We start from the raw sequence: 23598 nt of genomic DNA on the forward strand, positions 1-23598 counted from the left end.
ACAAAGGAGCACAGCACTGAGCACAGGCTATCAGACAGAAGACAGGCTTTTAGATCACAGGCTATTATCAGAACACAGGCAGAGCATCAGCTAGCTAGATCATCACTCAACCACAGACTGATTAATAAGATTTCGCCATTAAAACATAAGCACTGTGTCTATCATGATTCATAAGGCAATCTTTATAGTTCTTATCTTATTTCATCTTGCAGAAACTTAAGAAGAAATTATAAAAATGCATTTGTGTATCCTCAATATATTTTTAAGATACATTTATGGGAATCATGCCATCGATTGTCCATTCAAATTCCATTATTATTTTTATATTCACTCAGATTATATGTCACGATCGTTGTAAGGACGAGACCAAGGCACAGCGTGATATGCGTACATTCTTCTTTAATAAAGAACGAAACACTGAACAAACTAACAAAACGATACGTGAAGCTAATATAGACAGGCAACTAAACATAGAACAAGAACCCACAAAACCAAAAGGGAAAATGGCAACCTAAATACTATCCCCAATCAGAGACAATGATAAACAGCTGCCTCTGATTGGGAACCATAATCAGGTCACCAGAGACATACAAATATCCTAGAGAATACAAAACCCCTAGACAATGCAAAACCCCTAGACAATATAATAACTAGCATACCCACCCTAGTCACACCCTGACCTAACCAAAATAATAAATAAAACAGAGATATCTATGGTCAGGGCGTGACATGTGCTCTTGTTAAGTTCAGCTGTGGAGGGCACACTGTTGCTTGTTCAAAGGAATGATTTGACTGCTTCTAAAGGAACCTGTTCATTCTACAGGGTTTTGCCTTTGAGTTTTCGCTTTCTTTTATAACAAAATCAATAATTAAATAGTAATATCACAAACTGGAATGTAATAAATATTTGATTACGACATTTTGCAGTAGTTATAAATGAGTCAAATCTGAAAAATGTAAAAGGTCTAAAAAGCATCTTATGACCTTTTAATAAAAGCATATTATTTTAAGTTGGGTAGCAGGCATAATAATGTTTTTATCAATCAATCATTCACTTCTATTGCTGCAGGTGTGTATATGAACAACTTTGTCTGGAAAAAATTAATTGACAGGTATTTTCACATTACATTTTTGGGGAGGTGAGTGGCAAACGCCAGCATTTGAAAATCAAAACAAATGTTAGCTGCTTCAACATTTCCGACAGATTTGTACTCTAGGAACTCCCAAATTGTGTACAATTAAATTACCTCCAGGTACGTCCCCCCAAAAGGGAGTGCAATGTAACTTTAGTCCTCACGCTGAACAAATGAGTCCGTCAGTTTTATTAAGTGTGTATTCTTCATGCATTGCGCAGACAGGAAGTGGTCCAGGAAGTGTGTGAAGTGAAGCAGGAAGGGCCTTCTCTTCTACATGAACATATCATCATAGCCTGGCTGCGTCACGTGATCTGGGTTTGGCCTGGAAACCAAAGATCATAATACATAATTAATACACTCATAAATAGTACTCTTCCACAAAAGCCAGATTCAAGACACATATCTGGTGGCCAATTTCTGTGACGGCCCACCATGCCAGCTATTTATTAACTCTTAAATGATAACATAGGCCTATCTCAGATATGATTCAAGAAAGACTGGCTGACCTTAGCTTCAGTTACGTAGAAGTGAGTGACGTGTTGTATTGCAAATACCTACAGTGCCTAGCGTAAGTCTACACACCCCTTGCAGTCTTCATATTTGTCTTCCTTAAAATACATCTAAAAATATATGTTTCCAACAAAGATGTCTTTATTGCATACCTGTATGTTTTCACACCCCAGAGTTAATGCTTTGTGGAAGCACCTTTGGAAGCTATTACAGTTATTTATTTTTTTACCCCTTTTTTCTCCCCAATTTCGTGGTATCTAATTGGTAGTTACAGTCTTGTCTCATCGCTGCAACTCCCGTACGGACTCGGGAGAGGCGAAGGTCGAGAGCCGCGCGTCCTCCGAAACACAATCCAACCAAGCTGCGCTGCTTCTTGATACAATGCCCACTTAACCCGGAAGCCAGCTGCACCAGTGTGTCGGAGGAAACACCGAACACCTGGCGACCGTGTCAGCGTGCACTGCGCCCGGCCCGCCACAGGAGTCGCTAGTGCACGATGGGACAAGGACATCACCGGCCGGCCAAAACCTTAGACCACTGCGCAACTCGGGAGGCCCATGTCAGACACATTTACATGGACTTAACCGCTGAAATTGTAATTATTGTGCACTTATCCATTTAAAATAAATTCCATAATTAAAGCGAGATAACACTTAATAATAACGTCCAGCAATAAATCATTTATAAGGCATTTATAAATAGTTTGCTCACCATTTCTTAATCATTAGTCCTGTACCCTGGTCTGTGTCTTCCAACGTGCCCAAAGGGGTGGGCCCCAGGTGGCACAGCTCCCGGGGTCAGGACGCCCACGAGAGGGGTCGAACCCTGAGCGGGGATAAACAGCTCGCAAAGGGTCCACGATCATCCATCCTCCTCCACAACCACTGTGGGACAAACACAGAAACAGAGCTGGCTTTGGTCTTTAGCATTTTTGTATTATTTTACCCCATTTTTGTGATATCCAGTTGACATTGCCTCATCACTGCGACTCCCCAATGGGCTCGGGAGAGGTGAAGGTCGAGACATGCATCCTCCAAAATATGACCTGCCAAGCCGCGCTGCTTCTAACACACTGCTCGCTTAACCCGGAAGTCAGCCGTACCAAAGTGTCGGAGGAAACACCGTCTGATTGACGACAGAAGTCAGCTTGCAGGCACCCGACCTGCCATAACTTCTTATGGCTGCAGGGGCAGTATTGAGTAGCATGGATGAAAGGTGCCCAGACGTGCCCAGAGTAAAAGGCCTGCTCCTCAGTCTCAGTTGCTAATATATGCATATTATTATTAGTATTGGATAGAAAACACTCTGCGGTTTCTAAAACTGTCTGAGCCATTTCCTGGTCATGCCCATTCCACATGATATCGACTTGCATTCCATTGCTCCTCTAGACACAAAGGAATTCTCTGGTTGGAACTTTATTGAAGATTTATGATTAAAACATCCTAATGATTGATTCTATACTTAGTTTGAAGTGTTTCTTCGACCTGTAATATAACTTTTTGAAGTTTTTGTCCAAAGTATTGTACGAGCGTTTGGATATGTATACCTAACGCGCTAACAAAAGTAGCTACTTGGACATAAATAACGGACATTATTGAACAAATCAAGCGTTTATTGTGGACCTGGGATTCCTGGGAGTGCGTTCTGATGAAGATCATCAGAGGTAAGGGAATATTTATCATGTAATTTCTGGTTTCTGTTGACTCCAACATGGCGGATAATTTGATTATTTTTCTGAGCTCCGTCTCAGATTATTGCATGATTTGCTTTTTCCGTAAAGTTTTTTTGAAATCTGACACAGCGGTTGCATTAAGGAGAGTTATATCTATAATTCCATGTGTATAACTTGTATTATCATCTACATTTATGATGAGTATTTCTGTTGAATCGATGTGGCTATGCAAAATCACTGGATGTTTTTGGAACTAGTGAACGTAACGCGCCAATGTAAACTCAATTTTCTTTTATATAAATATGAACTTTATCAAACAAAACATACATGTATTGTGTAACATGAAGTCCTATGAGTGTCATCTGATGAAGATCATCGAAGGTTAGTGATTAATTTTATCTCTATTTGTGCTTTTTGTGACTCCTATCTTTGGCTGGAAAAATGGCTGTGTTTATTCTGTGGCTTGGTGGTGACCTAACATAATCGTTTGTGGTGCTTTCGCTATAAACCATATTTGAAATCGGACACTGTGGTGGGATTAACAACAAGACTACCTTTAAAAACGGTATAAGATACATGTATGTTTGAGGAATTTTAATTATGAAATTTCTGTTGCTTTGAATTTGGCGCCCTGCACTTTCACTAGCTGTTATCATATCGATCCCTTTAACGCGATTGCAGCCATACGAAGATAAGGAGTCCCTAGAGCACGATGAGCCAAGGAAAGCCTCGCTGGCCAAACCCTCCCCTAACCCAGACTGTGCTGGGCCAATTGTGCACCGCCGGTCAAACCCAGGTTGTAACAGCGCCTCAGCACTGTGATGCAATGCCTAAAACTGCTGCGCCACTCAGGAGGCCACTGGCATTGGTCTTTTTAATTAGGATGAATAATGATCATGTTGTGCTATTTGCGGTGTTAGTGGCTCAGATAGAGTAATCCCTTTCATAATACTTGGGCCTGATCTTCATTGATCTTCAATTTTGAATCGTCTGCCACATTGTCTGTTGTTCTATCCTTGCTGTCACGTCCGTTATACAAAGGAGACCAAGGTGCAGCGTGGTATGCGTACATACTTCCTTTATATAAAGAATGAACACTGAACAAACTAACAAAACTAACAAAACATGAAGCTAATATGAATAGTGCAGACAGGTAACTAAACATAGAACAAGATCCCACAAACGCCAAAGGAAAAATGGCTACCTAAATATGATCCCCAATCAGAGACAACGATAAACAGCTGTCTCTGATTGTGAACCATATCAGGCCAACATAGAAATACAAAAACCCCTAGACTTACAAAACACGAGACATACAAAACCCTAGACAATACAAAAACTAGAGTACCCACCCTAGTCACACCCTGACCTATCCAAAATATAAAGAAAACAGAGATATCTCAGGTCAGGACGTGACACTTGCTGAGTGCAGTAGGGAAACTCACCCAAAGAGATCCAGAATGGCTCCTCCTGCAGCGAATGGAGCCACAATCAGACAGGCTGGGGGCAAATTAGAGACTGCACATAGTTTAGTTTTGCAAGGTATTGTCAGATGTCAACTAAGTCTCACAGTTGATACAATGGTTGTTGTTGTTGGATGTACAATCAATTCGCGTTTGTTGACAACAATACAATATCAAATGTACATTAAACGTTGTGTGATATTGTTCGCCCACAGGGGTATATGCTGAAAAATGTTTTATGCAGGTGAGTGAATACAGTATCAACACTGTATATATAAACTCAGCATAAACTTATTTCAGAAGACACTGAGTTTACAAAATATTAAGATCAAATGCTCTTTCCATGACATAGCTTTCATTATCAGTCTATGATTCGTTATTGATGCCACTTAAATCCACTTCAGTCAGTGTATATGAAGGGGAGGAGACAGGTTAAAGGAGGATTTTTAAGCCTTGAGACAATTGAGACATGGATTGTGTGTGTCATGACGTTGGCCTGGGGGGGTTGGTTTATGACAGTCATAAATACATCTTCCCCCCTTTTTCCTCTCTCTACCCTACTAAGGTTACATTTGCAAAACCCCTTGGTTAACATAGAGATTCTGGGAACGTCAGAATGTGGGGGGAAATGAACTATATTCTGGTAATCCGAACAATTGAACATATGCAGTGGTACTTAATGAATATGATGTCAGTTCGGTTGTCATCTGAGACATTCTCATCAATGATAAGATGACATAAACTCTACAGTGGAAAGTCTACACATCAGATTTATCAGATTCACATGGAATTATTGTTCAATTTAAATGTTTGAATATGAAATTATTTGTGATGGGATGAAATGTGATTTCAGCTTCTAGAATGTGAGATGTGGGTTTTCATAAGATAGGGCTGCTCAATCAGTGGCCCTCCCCTGTGAAGGGACAAGGGCTATAAAACTTTTCAAACACACCCTCCTCTCCCTTCCTATATAAGCCCTTGATGATAACATAACTTCCTGTTCCAAGGATATGAGGGCGACGATCCTATGTCAGAATGGTTCAGAACGAAGCCAACATCAGCATGAGCTTTGGTTGCGAATGGTATGAACTTTGAACTCTTATTCACTACAGAAGTGATACCACCTAGCTGTTGAGTTAGCGACCGCAGCTGCAAACGCAGGTTAGGAAGGAACAGACAGAGTATCCCGTCTACCACACAATGACACTACTACAACGTATCCAATTGACAACCAGAGACATTCTTCAAAGGACAGAGGACTCGGTTTGGCAACATGGCCTTCCATCGACCAACAACATACTGAAGCTCAGCTCAGAGTAAATATTTATTGCATTTTCCTTTTCCAAATGGGTGGTAATTTAGAATGCATAAGATACTGTATTTACAATAGCACAGCTTCGCCCTTTGTTCCTGTCTTCCCGCTCTTTCACTTAACCCAGCCCCTTTTCCTTTGTGTAACAAGCCGTCAATTCTGTTCCGCCCGCTAGGGACGTTTTCTTTTTTTATGACGGAATTCGTAATCAAGTTATGATTAATTGTGTGTATGTTAATTCTGTGTGATTAGTTAGGTATTTAGTAAATAAATAATTAAACCCAATTTGTATTGCTGATTCAAATTGTTAGCCAGGGTTCGTGCAGATAAAACATTTTACAACTTTCAGATGAGAAGTAAGATGAAGATTAATGTTGACTGGTATGGATGTAAAATATTACTAGGTCTTTAAGAGTTTATTCGGAAGATAACAGCTTTATAAATGTTCTTTCGTGGTGCCCGACTCTCTAGTTAATTACATTTACATGATTAGCTCAATCAGGTGATATTAATTACAGAGACATTATTTTATAGAATAGCAAGTCATATCACATAATCCGGCATAGCCAAAGACACGACATGTGCCATTCAGAGGGTGAATGTGCAAGACAAAATATTTAAGTGCCTTTGAACAGGGTATGGTAGTAGGTGCCAGGCACACCGGTTTGTGTCAAGAAATGCAATGCTAATGGTGTCACACCCTGATCTGTTTCTCCTGACTCCGAGCCCGCCCGCCCACCGTCCTGTACCTTTTGACCTCTGCTTACCCTGAGCCTGCCTGCCGTCTGGTACCATTGCCTGACCTCTAATTTTATGACCCCTGCCTGGCTTGACCTGTCTATTGCCTGCCCCTTTTGGATCATTAAACGATTGTTTATTCGATGTGTTCTGCATCTGGGTCTTACCTTCATACCTGATAAATGGGTTTTTCACGCTCAACAGTTTCCCGTGTGTATGAAGAATGGTGTTGGGTGCAACTCAGGTGTTCCTAATGTTTGGTATACTCAGTGTATGTATTCATTCTGTATTGTTACCCTAATATTACCCTATGCATAGGATTAGGTATTAGAATAGCTTCTGGTAATATATACTGAACAAAAAATATAAACACAACAAAAATATGAGCACAAATTTGTTTACATCTGTTACTGAGAATTTTTCCTTTGCCAAGATAATCCATCCACCTGACAGGTGTGGCATATCAAGAACCAGACTAAACAGCGGGATCATTACACAGGTGTACCTTGTGCTGGGGACAATAAAAGGCCACGGAAATGTGTAGTTTCGTCACACAACACAATGCCACAGATTGCAATTGGCATGCTGACTGCAGGAATGTCCACCAGAGCTGTTGCCAGAGAATTGAATGTTAATTTCTCTAAGTCATCTCCAACGTTGTGGTCTGTGCTTGTTCTCTAAAACGTGTAGCCACGCCACCCCAGGATCTCCAGATCCGGCTTCTTCACCTGTGGGATCGTCTGAGGCGGGGGTGCTGAGTATTTCTGCCTAATAAAGCCCTTTTGTGGGGAAAAACTAATCCCGATTGGCTAGGCCTGGCTCCCCAGTGAGTGGGCCTATGCTCTCCCAGGCCCATCCATGGCTGCGACCCTGCCCAGTTATGTGAAATCCATAGATTAGCCCTCGTGAATTTATTTATATTGACTGATTTCCTCAGCATGTCAGAGCATCTTGTGAATACTGTGTCCCTTTGCCCTTTCCTAACCATTGTATACTTCAGACAGAATGTAAATCTGCTGTATCATTCTGCTCCCTCTCCCTCGTGGACGAGGGCATGACAGCACCAAGGTCGATAAATTGCTGACATCACGAGACAAATCTGATAGGGTCAGAGGAAGCAGAGGGAGGAGAGAGGAGGGAGGGAGTGAGAGAGAGAGAGAAAAGGGAGGTGGTGGACGCCAAGTGACAGGCTCCATCTTTGGACCGGTGCCATTTCCTAGGGACGACTCTTCTTCTTTCTCTCCTGCACTGCACACTATGCCCTGCCCCCATGTGTCTGCAATGCTGGACACTGAGAATACTCCACATACCCCGTCTATTCTTAGTCTCTGTATCCATTTCACTTTCTTTCCGGCGCGAAGCCGAGGCAAAAAAAACATGCTGTAAATGTTGGCTAAGATGGATATGAGCTGAGATGATGCCCTCCAATTCAAGATATTTACATTTTTTATTTAACCTTTCTTTTGACAGGGAGTCATGCGGAGACCATGGTCTCTTTTACAGATGAGCCTTGTATCAAACATACACAACAATATACACATGAATACACAAACATTAGTCTCTGTATACTTTACAGTGTCCCAGAACTTTTTGGAGTTTGTGTCACAGGATGCAAATTTCTGTTTGAAAAAGCTAGCCTTTGCTTTCCTAGCTGCCTGTGTATATTGGTTCCTAACTTCCCTGAAAAGTTGCATATCACGGGGTCTATTCGATGCTAATGCAGTACACCACAGGATGTTTTTTGTGCTGGTCAGGGGCAGTCAGGTCTGGAGTGAACCAAGGGCTATATCTGTTCCTATATCTGCTATATCTGTATATCTGTTTAATATCTGTTTTATGGCGAGGAAAGCACTTTTAAAGAATAACCAGGCATCCTCTACTGATGGATTGAGGTCAATATCCTTCCAGGATACCCGGGCCAGGTCGAGGCCTGCTTGCTGAAGTGTTTTAGGGAGTGTTTGACAGTGATGAGGGGTGGTCGTTTGACCGCAGACCCATTACAGATGCAGGCAATGCGGCAGTGATCGCTGAGATCCTGGTTGAAGACAGCAAAGGTGTATTTGGAGGGCATGTTGGTTAGAATGATAGTTATGAGGTTGCCCGTGTTTACGCATTTGGGGTTGTACCTGGTAGGTTTACTGATAATTTGTGTGAGATTGAGGGCATCAAGCTTAGATTGTAGGATGGCCGGGGTGTTAAGCATGTCCCAGGTTAGGTCACCTAACAGCACGAGCTCTGAAGATAGATGGGGGGCAATCAATTCACATATGGTGTCCAGGGCACAGCTGGGGGCAGAAGGTGGTCTATAGCAAGCTGCAACAGTGAGAGACTTGTTTCTGTAAAGGTGGATTTTTAAAAGTAGAAGCTCAAATTGTTTGGGCACAGACCTGGATAGTAAGACAGAACTCTGCAGGCTATCTCTGCAGTAGATTGTAACTCCGCCCCCTTTGGCAGTTCTATCTTGTCGGAAAATGTTATAGTTAAGGATGAACATTTCAGGGTTTTTGGTGGTCTTCCTAAGCCAGGATTCAGACACAGCTAGGACATCTGGTTTGGCAGAGTATGCTAAAGCAGTGAATAAAACAAACTTATGGAGGAGGCTTCTAATGTTAACATGCATGAATCCAAGGCTTTTACTGTTACAGAAGTCAACAAATGAGAGCGCCTGTGGAATGGGAGTGGAGCTAGGCACTGAAGGGCCTGGATTAACCTCTACATCACCAGAGGAACAGAGGAGGAGTAGGATAAGGGTACGGCTAAAGGCTATAAGAACTGGTCGTCTAGTACGTTCCGAATAGAGAGTACAAGGAGCAGGTTTCTGGGTACGGTAGAATAGATTCAAGGCATAATGTATGGTAGGATGTGAATACAGTGGAGGTAAACCTGTGCATTGAGTGACGATGAGAGAGATATTGTCTCTAGAAACATCCTTTAAACCAGGTAAGGTCACCGCATGTGTGAGAGGTGGAATTAAAGGGTTAGCTAAGGCATATTGAGCAGGGCTAGAGGCTCTACAGTGAAATATAGCAATAATCACTAACCAAAACAGCAATGGACAAGGCATATTGACATTAGGGAGAGGCATGTGTAGCCGAGTGATCTTAGGGGTCCCGTGAGTAGCTAGGCGGGCTGGAGACACGGCGATTCAGACAGCTAGCGGGCCGGGGCTTAGATGGACGTCGTGGCGGAAGAAGTCTGTTGTAGCCCCCTCATGCGGTTACGTCGGCAGACCAGTCGTGATGGATCAGCAGGGCTCCATGTAGAAAAAGGGTCCAGGCAAAATAGGTATAGTGGCCCAAGAAATTGGCGAATGGGCCTTTTCAGCTAACAGTCCGACATGCTCTAGACAGCTAGCAGGCTAGCAGACGGGCATTCAGGGGACGTCGCGACGGAGGAGCCAGTTGAAAAACCCCCTCAGGCAGATTACGTCGGTAGTCCAGTCGGGATGGATAGGCCTGGACCCCTTTCACATACGGTGGGGCTCCGTATCAGTAGTGAAAGGGGTCCATGCCAATTGGTAAAATAGGGATTGTAGCCCAAGGAGTGGCTGACGGAATATGGTCAATATCCTTCCAGGATACCCGGGCCAGGTCGATTAGAAAGCCCTGCTTGCTGAAGTGTTTAAAAGGAGATGGGCCTAGCGTAGGCTAGCGCCAAGCTAATTGGTGCTTGCTTCGGGACATATTTATTTTTATTTATTTTATTTTACCTTTATTTAACCAGGCAAGTCAGTTAAGAACAAATTCTTATTTTCAATGACGGCCTGGGAACAGTGGGTTAACTGCCTGTTCAGGGGCAGAACGACAGACGACCTTGTCAGCTCGGGGGTTTGAACTCGCAACCTTCCGGTTACTAGTCCAACACTCTAACCACTAGGCTACCCTGCCGCCCCATAGACGTTAGCCAGGAGTGGCCACTCGGATAGCAGCTAGCTATCTTCTATGATCCAAGTAAAAAGATTCAGAGCTTGCGGTAGGAATCCGGAGCTATGGAGAAAAATATGTCCGATATGCTCTGGTTTGAATACTGACTACTACTTAGAAGCTAGTTAGCTGGCTAGCCTCTGTTGGGGGTTCCGGTTCTAAAGTAAAGAAAATAGCAGATCCATGCCACATTGGGTGAGGCGGATTATAGGAGAGTATGTTGAAGTTGAGGTTAAGAAAAATATAAAAGAAAATACATGCAAAGAAAAAAATATATAAAAAGATATATACGGCGACAAGACAAAGACGTCTGACTGCTACGCCATCTTGTATTCAAGAATTGTTTAGAATTGTTGCATCAAAAACAGCATGCAGTCTTGAAGTCTCCTTAGACAGACCTTTCTTTTAGGACCATGTTCTCCTCTAGTCGTTTTCTGGTCTTTTGAGGCGACAAGTTGTTTACACTTTTCACAAGTGTACACAGTAAATGATTTATCTTTCACTAAAGTGAACATATCAAAGGTCTCCAATATGATGGCTTTACTGTCCATCTATGGATCCAAATCAGAGGAGTCTGACATGGTTATACTCAGGTCAGACACAGCGGTCCTGGCTACAAGAGCCAAATGCGACTTGAGACACATTTTGCCGGTGACAGCCAGGTAACCTAGCTAGTTGGATCTAGCAGGGGCTAGCCTGCTAACGTTAGCAGCAGGAGATGGTAAAATCCAGAACAGCACTAACACTGTGGTCCCGAAGTAAAACATTTGCAACAAAAGTCAGTTAAGAACAAATTCTTATTTACGATGACGGCCTAGTGGGGAACAGTGGGTTAAGTGCCTTGTTCAGGGGCAGAACAACAGATCTTTACCCTGTCAGCTCAGGGATTCGATCTATGTATGTACTTTTCCACCTAAAACAATTGTGAATTGCAACAACAGCGGAGATGGGTAACAACTGCGCATGTGCGGTCTTGTGGGATAACTCTGATGTATATAACCTTATTTGGAGCTTCACCATCACAGATGTGAGTTTTATTGGGGGAGAAGGAGCTGATTTATTACAGGTAGCCTAAAGTTAATTCTGAAAAGTGGAAATCCGAAGAGATGTCAGCAAGAGTAAGATGGTGTCCCTGCTGCACTTTCTATAAGAAATCTAGGGAAGAAAGCACAAAATGTCAGTTTTCTGTTGAAAGGTGCAGAAAATGTCTAGTAGCAATAAAAAACTGGAAATACTATGTAAACACTCCTACCGTCAATCTTGCAAATATAGGTGTGTGTACAGCCATACCTTCTGTATTCCCATGGGCTGGATCTGGTGCTTGCCAAAATACAGAGATGCTTTTGAGAAGAGCAAGCCCCAAAGCGAGCGTGCGGAGTTATGTAGTCTAATCATTGCAGTTTGAATTGATCTTATTGTGTTGTAGACTAGACACTTTACCGGTTAGCTTAGGTTGAAGAGATAGACAGTATTTGTGTCATCTTACGTTGCAGAATAGACAGATAACAAAAAGGAACAGTTTTGTTGAATTTTAATTATTTAGAATCAGGTCAACTCGCTTTTTTTCATAATCATAATCTCCAATGTCTGATGTGTTGGCTAATCAGATTTTATTGCAAAATAAATTGCATCTGTGATTGTGAACAAGAGCCTTACATGCAATTCCCCCACGTGAGCCTATTTCTGCTGTTGTTGCAGTCGGCCACATAAATAATGTTATAAAATAATCGCAATCGTTTTAGGTAGAAAAGTACACATTTCCTGACTCAAAATGTTTTGCTCATTTCGGCCGTACACTTTCATTAAAACAAAGACTGTCCACAATTTATTTTTTCAATCACTCTTTGACTGACAACGGAGCAGAGCTAGTATTGCACAAAGCAGTGCATCATTTTGCAGCTTTCCAGTTTAGACTGCAAGGAGAGCGAGGAGGTCAACTCCACCTAACTAGTTTCTGTACAGTATGGAATGTACAGTATGGAATCACTTAAGGAGTTTGGATTTTAGGTAAACTTCCCCTTTAATGTTGTTAGCAGTTTATGTTATTCTTCAATAACACAGACCCCTCAATAACACATGGGGAGAAAAATAGGTTTATTCAAAGAGGACAAATCATACAATTGAAGTCGGAAGTTTACATGCACCTTAGCCAAATACATTTGAACTCAGTTTTTCAAAATTCCTGACATTTAATCCTCGTAAAAATTCCCTGTCTTAGGTCAGTTAGGATCACCACTTTATTTTAAGAATATGAAATGTCAGAATAATAGTAGAGAGAGTGATTTATTTCAGCTTTTATTTATTTCATCACATTCCCAGTGGGTCAGAAGTTTACATACACTCAATTAGTATTGGGTAGCATTGTGTTTAAATTGTTTAGCTTAGGTCAAGTGTTTCGGGTAGCCTTCCACAAGCTTTCCACAATAAGTTGGGTGAATTTTGGCCCATTCCTCCTGACAGAGCTGGTGTAACTGAGTCAGGTTTGTAGGCCTCCTTGCTCGCACATGCTTTTTCAGTTCTGCCCACAAATTTGATATAGGACTGAGGTCAGGGCTTTGTGATGGCCACTCCAATACCTTGACTTTGTTTTCCTTAAGCCGTTTTGCCACAACTTTGGAAGTATGCTTGGGATTATTGTCGCATTTGTCCCATTGTCCCATTTCAAGACCCATTTGCGACCAATATATCCACATAATTTTCCACCCTCATGATGCCATCTATTTTGTGATGTGCACCAGGCCCTCCTGCAGCAAAGCACCCCCACAACATGATGCTGCCACCCCAATGCTTCACGGTTGGGATGGTGTTCTTCGGCTTGCAAGCCTCTCCCTTTTTCCTCCAAACATAACTATGGTTATTATGGCCAAACAGTTCTATATTTGTCTTGTCAGACCAGAGGACATTTCTCCAAAAAGTACAGTACGATCTTTGTCCACATGTGCAGTTGCAAACTGTAGTCTGGCTTTTTATGGCGGTTTTGTATCAGTGGCTTCTTCCTTGCTGAGCGGCCTTTCAGGTTATGTCGATATAAGACTCGTTTTACTGTGGATATAGATACTTTTGTACCTGTTTCCTTCAGCATCTTCATAATGTCCTTTGCTGTTGTTCTGGGATTGATTTGCACGTTTTGCACCAAAGTACATTCATCTCCAGGAGACAGACAGAGTCTCCTTCTTGAGCGGTATGACGGCTGTGTGGTCCCATGGTGTTTATACTTGCGTACTAATGTTTGTTCAGATGAACGTGGTACCTTCAGGCGTTTGGAAATTGCTCCCAAGGATGAACAAGATTTCTGGAGGTCCACAATTTTTTTTCTGAGGACTTGGCTGATTTTTGGGGGATTTTCCATGATGTCAAGCAAAGAGGCACTGAGTTTGAAGGTAGGCCTTGAAATACATCCACAAGTACACTTCCAATTGACTCAAATAATGTAAATTAGCCTATCAGAAGCTTCTAAAGTCATGACATAATTTTCTGGAATTTTCCAAGCTGTATGAAGGCACAGTCAACTTAGTGTATGTAAACTTCTGTACCCACTTGAATTGTGATACAGTGAATTATAAGTGAAATAATCCGTCTGTAAACAATTGTTGGAAAAATTACTTGTGTCATGCACAAAGTAGATGTCCTAACCGACTTGCCAAAACTGTAGTTTGTTTAATTAACAAGAAATGTGTGGAGTGGTTGAAAAACGAGTTTTAATGACTTCAACCTAAGTGTATGTAGACTTCATACTTCAACTATAGATGTTATGCTGGGAAGTAGATGGTTCATTCTCCCCTATCCTCAGTGACTTTCGCCACAGAACAAAGGAACAGGGTGTAATTTATAACCCTCCACCCTAGCCTGTGGTTGACCAATTAGAATTCCTTATAGTAAAATTGGGCCAATGGCTAAATAACAAGTATCCATTTTCAGGCTCAATGTACAGACGATTCAGACCAATGAAAACGTGGCACACGCAGCTGAGTCCAGGACTCACATTCCTACACAGATTCTAAACAGATGTTGAACTGAAAACCAACTATTTCCATTGATAATTCCCATTGACCATTAGTACTACCGTTAGCGTTGTGTATTATCTTAAAATATTCTTACAATGGCAACACCGTGGCACTGGGCTATCCATTTTAGTTTCACTTCTTTCCATATGCCCGATTTCGATGTGAAGACGCTAGGGTTGCAACATTCCGGTAGCTTTTCCAATGTTGCCAGATTTGACAGATATTCCAGTCGGAAAATTCCCAGAATTCGGAGGGAATGAGCAAGAAATCAGAAATCCTCCAACCAGGATTTATGGAAAACCTGAGAATTTGGGTAAAGTTACAAGAATTTTACAACCCTAGAAGATATCAATCTCGATAGGCGATATGAGATTAATTTGAGAATCACACCTCTTCAAATGAAAAATAAGATGGAAATGGTCACAGGCCACACAATTACAACATGTTCTATATTTCACTGTACGGCTCAGTGGTCCCTAAAGAATCGGGGAATAACAATCTTATTAAACATGAATTCCCCAATTGAAGAATGCTACAAGTGGAACATTTCTCAATTGTAACAAAACAAGGTAACTATAACATTCAACCAAAAAGAACCAGTATGGTATTATCACCACCCGCTCTGTACAAAATGGTCCTGCCATATGCACCATGGTCGGGTAACCATGTGTAAGTACAATGGGCATACGTTAGGCTAGATGTGGAAAATAACCTAGAAATCTATCTATACATGAACATCGTTTATGGATGTAGTAGTCATGGATACATGAACAGTAGTGCAATGCTGTGACGTGTTCCCTCTCCCTTTCCTTCTAAAGTCCCTGTCCACTCACATCTTAAAACTTCTCATGACTCTCCAACCCGCATGCGTGAGCGTAACCATAGCCTCAAACTAATTAGCATAATGTAGCGGACATAAATCTTCCTAGAAAATCTTCCTATTCATGAAACTCACAAATTAAATACATTGAGACACAGCTTAGCCTTTTGTTAATCACACTGTCTGTCATCTCAGATTTTCAAAATATGCTTTACAGCCAATGCTAGACAAGCATTTGTATACGTTTATCATGGCATAATGCTATGGCTAGGCTCTGCTACCAGCAGGCAACATTTTCACGAAAATAAGAAAAGCAATCAAATTAAATAATTTACCTTTGAAGAACTTTGGATGTTTTCACTCAGGAGACTCCCAGTTAGATAGCAAATGTTCCTTTTTTCCAAAATATTATTTTTGTAGAAGAAATGTTTGTTCTTCACGTTTGGCTGAGAAATCGACCGGAAAATGTAGTCACTACAACGGCAAACTTTTTTCCAAATTAGCTCCATAATATCGACAGAAACATGGCAAACGTTGTTTAGAATCAATCCTCAAGGTGTTTTAAACATAACAATTCGATAATATATCCGTCGGGACAATTGGTTTCTCATAAGAAGCGATTGGAAAAATGGCTACTTGTGTACTTTACGCAAGATTTTCTGCGGGAGCCATCATGTGACCACTTGCTAAATGTGATCCCTTACGGCTATTCTTCAACATAAATGCGTAAAAAGACGTCACAATGCTGTAGACACCTTGGGGAATACGTAGAAAACGTAAGCTCATTCGTAGCTCATTCACAGCCATATAAGGAGTTATTGGCATGAGGCGGTTTTAAAAAATGGGGCACTTCCTGGTTGGATTTTTATCTGGGTTTCGCCTGTAACATCAGTTCTGTTGCACTCACAGACAATTTCTTTGCAGTTTTGGAAACGTCAGAGTGTTTTCTATCCAAAGCTGTCAATTATATGCATAGTCAAGCATCTTGTCGTGACAAAATATCCCATTTAAAACGGGAACGTTTTTTATCCAAAAATGAAAATACTGCCCCCTAGTTATAAAAGGTTAAGGGGGTGGCAGGTGGTTACAGCGTTGGGCCAGTAACCAAAATGTTGCTGGATTGAATCCCTGATACTGACAAGGTAAAAATCTGTCCTTCTGCCCCTGAACAAGGCACTTAACCTACTGTTCCCCTGTAGGCCGTCATTGTAAATAAGAATTTGTTCTTAACTGACTTGCCTAGTTAAATAAACTTAACATTTAAAAAAAGGGAGGTATTACCCAAAGGGTCCTTTCAAGAGTAGGAACATGTTCTCCCTGGCAGCAGACCAATAACCATTGTTTTCTGCCAAGGTATTTATGCTGACCAACACAATTGTTCCTACAAGGAGATTTCCCTAAATAACGAACAAAAGTTGCAGTTTTCAAGCTGTCATTTATGTTCAGTTGCAGTAAATCAAAACAAATATAATGCATTTTCTGTCTAGTTGACAGACTACTGCATAAAGCTCTAACCCACACTATCATGTTACAACATGGTATTTATGAATGTCACTAGGCTAATACGTGATCAGTGACTATGGTTAATATGGTACGGCAGAGATATTTAATTTACGTTTTCCTTTACGAAGACAACCTCTGTGTAGTAAGGTATGTTGTACAAACCAGTTAGGCAGCCTGTTGGTCTGTGGATGCCTTGTGGGAATGTGGAGAGGGTCACTGTCTGGCTGGGAGTCATCTGTTGTCTCTCTCTTACCCTTCTCGTCTTCCTTTCTTGGTGTGGACGCTGAGGGAAGCAGTTGGCTCTTCACCTTCTGAGGCAAATCTTCTGTATTCTTAAATACACTGACAAAGGGGAAGAACATGTCAATACCAACAAGTTTGATTTATAGCGATTATATTCTGCATAGAACTGGAACAAAGAAAGACCATTACTTTTAAGATCTTTCTGAAATTGAATACATGAGAAGGTCTTTTGGATGTTTGGTACATATTTGACATTTGTATCTAAAAGGATTGTTGAGAAATAATTAGTTGAAGTTAGGCCTCATATAAGACTCTAGGCTACAACATTTTGTCTGCAGGTGCAACAACGCATGAATTGGTGTAATAGGAAGCTTTTCCGCATGCTCTGTAATATCAGTAGTATTCAATAAGTCATGGTCTTTTTTCCCTTACAGAATGACCCATCAAACACATGCCAGATTCAAAGAATGTGGTGTTTGTGGTCCAGGGGATTTACTTATCCAAACAACACTTATAAATCTGTTTTGTTGGTAACTACTATCACTCCAGTAAGTAGTGTTACAATTAAGCAAGACTATTTATTCCGGGGAATCCATTGAGACCAGGGTCTCATTTACAGTGGTGGCCTGAGAATAACAACAGAACAATTTCAAAATGATAAATCAAAATTAAATAAACTACAAACAGCTTCAAACACGACAAACCCAATTATTTACATTCAATCTAAACAGTTGAAATTCTCATAAAAATGTATTTCACAAGTCCTAAACTGCCCTAGAGGCACCAGAGAGTCAAAATGTAAGGGAGTTTTGTAGGCTATTCCAAAAATGGGGGCACTAAAAGTGAAGGCGGATTTACCTAGATCAGTGCATACTAGTAGAACTGAGAGTTAACCATCCCTGTGAACGGGTTTGGTGTCTCATATTTTTTTTATTTTAACAGTGAAGTGAGGTAGGTCGGAAGCTTGTGTAGTAGAACTTTGTAAATAAAAAGGGAGTAATTAACTAATCTAAGGAACTTTAATGAGGACCAGCCAACCTTTTGATACAGGATGCAGTGATGCGTATTAAAACTGTCATCTGTGATAAAGTGAAGGGCGCTATGGTAGAAGGCATCTAAAGGTTTAAGAGTAGTGGCTGCTGCATTCCGATAAATGGTGTCACATAGTTGAGAGAACTGGCAGAAAAGTTGGCTGTACAATCTGCTTCCTGCTGTTTAGGGAGAGTCATAATCTGTTTCTATAGAAGAAGCCCACTTAAAATCACGGCTTCTTAACTAGCTCAGCTTCATGTTTTTAAACGCCAAATAGTCAATCCAAAAGCCCAGATACTTGCTTGATGAAATAACCATTCGATGCATAAAATGTGTATGCTATCTGAAATATTTCTATGAGAATTAGAAAACAGCATAGATTTTGTTTTTCTCGCATTAAATATCAATTTTAAATCAACAAGTACTTTCTGTAAGACGACAACATCTAATTGCAGCTCCAACATACCCTGGTCAGCCATAGAGGCAATTCATAACAGTCATCTGCATACAGATGAATGCTACAGGTTTTTGCAGACAGACCAATATTATTTATATAAATAGTAAAAAGGACAGGTCCCAAAATTGACCCTTGTGGGACACCTTTAGTAATATCGAGGTAACTTGACACCATCAGAAAGCACACATTGTGTCCTGTCTGACAGATAGTTCCCAAACCACTTGCAAGACGTCTGGTCGAGGTCCAGTTCAAACAACCTTTGATTGTTTATAGAGCTACACGGGCAACACAGTACTCTACTAGAGGCTGTGAACAAGTGATTCGGTGGTGTTCTCTCTGAGCCTCTACTGTGTCGCCACCATGCTTGATGCTAGGTACAAAGACCGCTATTTCGATGCAGACAAGAAACAGGGTTTACGTGAAATGTTACAGACACAGCTGGACAAGATGGAAACGGACACAGTGACAGTGTGCACCGAGGAAGAGAGGCCACAGACAGACTGAAACTTCACTGCTTGATATGATGAAACCCTGGTTGAGGCTGAACAAATGAACAATGAAACAGCACAGCAAGTAAGTGAAAGAAATAGGTTTACTGGTAATAGGGACATACATAAATGTCAACAAAATAACGTTTTTTGTCAGTGTGTGTGTATTTCAACTATTTTAACTGTACTATAATGCTTAAAATACAACCTGTATAGGTTTTTATGTCAAAGAAAATATTGGATATCGGTATCGGACAAAAATGGCATATCGGTGCATCCCTAATTTTCAGTGTAGTTGATTTTCAATTTGGAAACAATTTGTTTGATTTTGGTTTTAGGAATGAAACTGTCTTTTGGTTTCCGATGTTGCCAGTGAGCTGCAGAGCAAGCTGACCTAGGGGATCATCCTATTGGGAGAAATGGTTACTCAGAAGGGCTTTGTATTTAATAGAGCTCTGGTCTGCTTGATTTAAACACAGACAGAATTTAAATGATATTTTCTGCATTTTAATGTGTAGAGGGAAAAGTCTCAGTTCTGCCATGCAGGCATTGTTTGAAGTATTTCGGTGGACACCTAAACTACTTTTGATTCATTCTAATTGTAATTACTCAATAGGGCCTTTTTCCATTTGCTGGTTAACCAAATCTTTACTGGGATATTTGCATTGCTGAATTTGGATTTGATAGCAAAAAAATCTATTTTTTTCACTCAGTGACTTTGTAGCAACCTGAAACTCGCTGATGAGCTTATCTCTTGGCCGAGGTAATTCTAGCTGGTACTGTGCTTTAGTGTAGTTCCACTGTAGGTAAACTGGTACCGGTTTCCCTGGGATCTGTCTTTCTTCTGAAAGATCATGATTAAATAAATACAAATCTACGTTTACTCTTACTGCACAACTTGGTCTACAAGGGATAGGCCCTGTTGTAATTCTGTGGGTGACAACAAAACTAAGTCGTCAGCATACAACAGTCACTCAATCTGCGTGTCATTTAGGGTGAGGCCTGGGGCTGCAGATTGCGCCAACATTGTTGCTAATTCATTTATATAAATATTGAACAATGTTGGACTGATGCTGCATCCCTGCCTAACTCCATGTCATATATCAAGGATTTCAAGGTGTCATACTTTTTGCCCCCATACCAATATGGGGGAGTTTGTATAGTAGCTCATCATGCCATTTAATCAAACGCTTTGTTGAAGTCTACAAAGCAAAAACTTTTCTTGTGTTCCTTTTGATATTTTGATTTACGAGCGTGGAGGGAGTAAATGTGATCTGAGGTGTAATGTTTGGGTAGAAAGCCAATTTAACATTTGATCAGGGCATTGTGTTTCTTATGGAAGGTAAGAATTATGGTATTCATTATGGGGCAAAATATCTTCCCCAGATTACAGCACTTCTGTATTTATTGGGGTCGAATTTGTCTCCTTTTTTTGTAGATGGGTGTTATTCATAGACGGACCATACAGGGCTCGACATTAACACTTGTCTACCAAAAAAATGTTGGTCAAGCAGATTATAGATTTAAGTTACAAAAAAAAAATACAATGTCAAACAATTAGGCTACTCCGATCAGAATTTAATCAAAGTGTCCTCCCAATCTCTGCTGAGTGCATCAGAGTGTAGTTATTGTTGGCCTGAGCAGTCTTTCAATTTTGCAGTTGTGAGATGTGTTTTTGAGATCCAAGCAAGCCACGTTTACGCATTTGTTGATATTCATTGCTAGTTAGTGAGTTATTTGATCTGTTATAGCACACTTTTGGTCAGCAATGAAAATCCTGTTGGGGGCATCACCTGCTTGCGTGCCAGTGTGAGTGGGCCTTTGCCAGAGGAGAGAGACATTGCAGCAGCAGGTAAAATGATGATATAACAGACTAACTAGATATCCAATTCAAAACGTATTTTGTAGTTTGGCTGGTTATCTCGTTAGTGAACTATTTAGCTATTAGCATGTATTAATTTCATTGTCATGTCCGATGTCCTAAACAACTTTTCACCCGCATTCGTGTACAACTGCTAATTGGGTGCTGAGAAATTATTCTGACACCGTTGGAAAGCTGGAATTCTCCTCTATTCAATACTGACAACGTTAAAAAAAATATTCTTAGAATAGTCTAATTGACATGTAACTCCTATGCTGTCACGATCTCCCCCTATTTTAGCCTTACAAATAGATAAACATGTCTCAGTTAGCTACCTTGCTTTGAAGTCACCCAGCTAAGCCATTTGATCACTGGTTCATTGAATGAAATAATTATTTTACAGAGACATACAAAATGTATTTGGTTGTAATTCTAATGTTGCTGGGTCGCCAACCATCCTCCAGGAGAGTCCCGAAGAGCTACTGGGTGTACAGGCTTTTGCTCCAGCCATGTTCTAGCACATTGTAAAAAAAATCAGCTGGTCAACAGTCCATTGATAAGTTGACTCAGGTGTGTTTGAAAAGTCTGCACACCCAGTAGCTCACCAGATGGGAGTTTTGACCACATATATTTTATACTGTAGCCCATCAGTGCAGTATTTTACTTGATGGCCACAACAGGAGGAGATATAATACTTAGGATCAGTGACCACCAGCAACCTTCCATTGTCAATACCAGTGATAACAATGCATTTTATTTTGTGAAGTGGTTCCTTGCATCATACAACACCATTTTCGTTCACCTTTTTGGCAGGGGGACAAGTGACTTGAGCTTTCAGACAAGTAAATAGTTAACTGCAGCAGTTAACAGTATTGGGCCAGTAACCGAAAGGTTACTAGATCAAATTCCCAAGCTGACAAGGTAAAAATCGTTCTGCCCCTGAACGAGGCAGTTAACCCACTGTTCCTTGGCCGTCATCGTAAATAAGAATTTGTTCTTAACTGTCTTGCCTAGTTAAAGAAAGGTAAACCCCCCCCCCCCCCCCAAAAAAAAATGCTTTCAACAAAACAAATAGAGCCTGACCGATTTTCCTGTTGATCAATATTATCTGCTGATATCAGCCTTTTACAGATATATTTATATCGCTGTTTAAGAGCATCCTGTCAGGCTGTATCACCGCCTGGTATGGCAACTGCACCGCCAGCAACGATAGGGCTCTTCAGAGGGTGGTGCGGTCTGCCCAAAGCATCACCTGTGGTAAACTGCATGCCCTCCATGACACCTACATTACCCGATGTCACAGGAAGACACAGGAAGAGACTGAAAAACAGCTTCTATCTAAAGGCCATCAGACTGTTACTTAGCCATCACCTGCACATTAAAGGCTGCTGCCTATATACATAGACCTGAAATCACTGGCCACTTTAATAAATGGAACACTAGTCATTTTAATAATATTTACATATCTTGCTTTACTCATCTCATATGTGTATATACATCCACATCATCAGCAATATAATGAGTATTGTTCAAATAATCACTCACACAAATGCAAGAAACCAAATGATTTCTACAACCAAGTATGCTGACAACATCACAACAACTAGCAAAGTAACGTTACCTCACCAACTCAACGATTAATTTTATGTTAACATTACTTGGCTACACAACACTTAACTGTATCTGCAGTGCCAGCCTCAGATAAACATTAGCAGTCTGGCATACTGTTTGCCTCGCTAACCAACTAACGTTATAGCTAGCTGGCTTGAGCACCAACTGACATTATTAATGCTAGCTACATTGCATGCCATGAAATTAAAGCATGGAATTATACAGTCCCTGTAATTAGCAGCCCGCTAGCATCACCACATCTCCCGACCCAAGACACTTGTAACAACGCTTAACAATTTCCCAGTGAACGAAATACACAACGACGTTGTGTGGACAGGTAATGCTGCTTGCTATGATGTACAACAACTCTAAATAAACCATAATTCGGAAAGTTAGGAATTGATAGCAATGTTAGACCAGAAATGAAAACGAAAGAGTTGAGTCTGTTTATGTTTGTCAATGTGTTTTGGTCCGACATTTTCCTTCGCCGGAGAGAAAAGATGTAACTTACCTGTGTATTCAGTTCCGGTTGCGCATTACACTGTTAGTGTTGTCTGCAAAATTACATTATAATAATGCCAGCAAAGTGATAGCTATGTTTTACAATCATTGTTATTCAATTTCAATACAGACATTATAAGAGCATGGGAAGTTACTGTCGTGGCCGGCTGCCTCACAGATAATCCACGGAATTGCTTAAGCAAAGTATTTAAGGCATTGTCATGACGTTGTGCCAAATTCTGGAATCCGTCCAGAAGACCTCAAAGTAACTCGTGTCTCCCAATGGTGGCTCCTTGGGTGGAGATGGCGTTGCAGAGCTGGCCC

The 23598-nt window shown here is 40.9% G+C and overlaps 1 protein-coding gene across 1 annotated transcript; it reads right to left on the minus strand.

Annotated features, from left to right (window-relative positions):
* Positions 1-1406: 1406 nt before the first annotated feature.
* Positions 1407-23154, minus strand: LOC139369384 (proteasome inhibitor subunit 1). Its single transcript, XM_071108664.1, is given in 6 exon segments — positions 1407-1458; positions 2383-2442; positions 2444-2530; positions 4764-4818; positions 17335-17413; positions 23029-23154. Coding segments are annotated over 6 exon segments (459 nt in total).
* Positions 23155-23598: the final 444 nt, after the last annotated feature.

This window comes from Oncorhynchus clarkii, chromosome 17 (genome assembly GCF_045791955.1).
Source record: "Oncorhynchus clarkii lewisi isolate Uvic-CL-2024 chromosome 17, UVic_Ocla_1.0, whole genome shotgun sequence".
In the NCBI taxonomy this organism is placed as follows: Eukaryota; Metazoa; Chordata; class Actinopteri; order Salmoniformes; family Salmonidae; genus Oncorhynchus; species Oncorhynchus clarkii.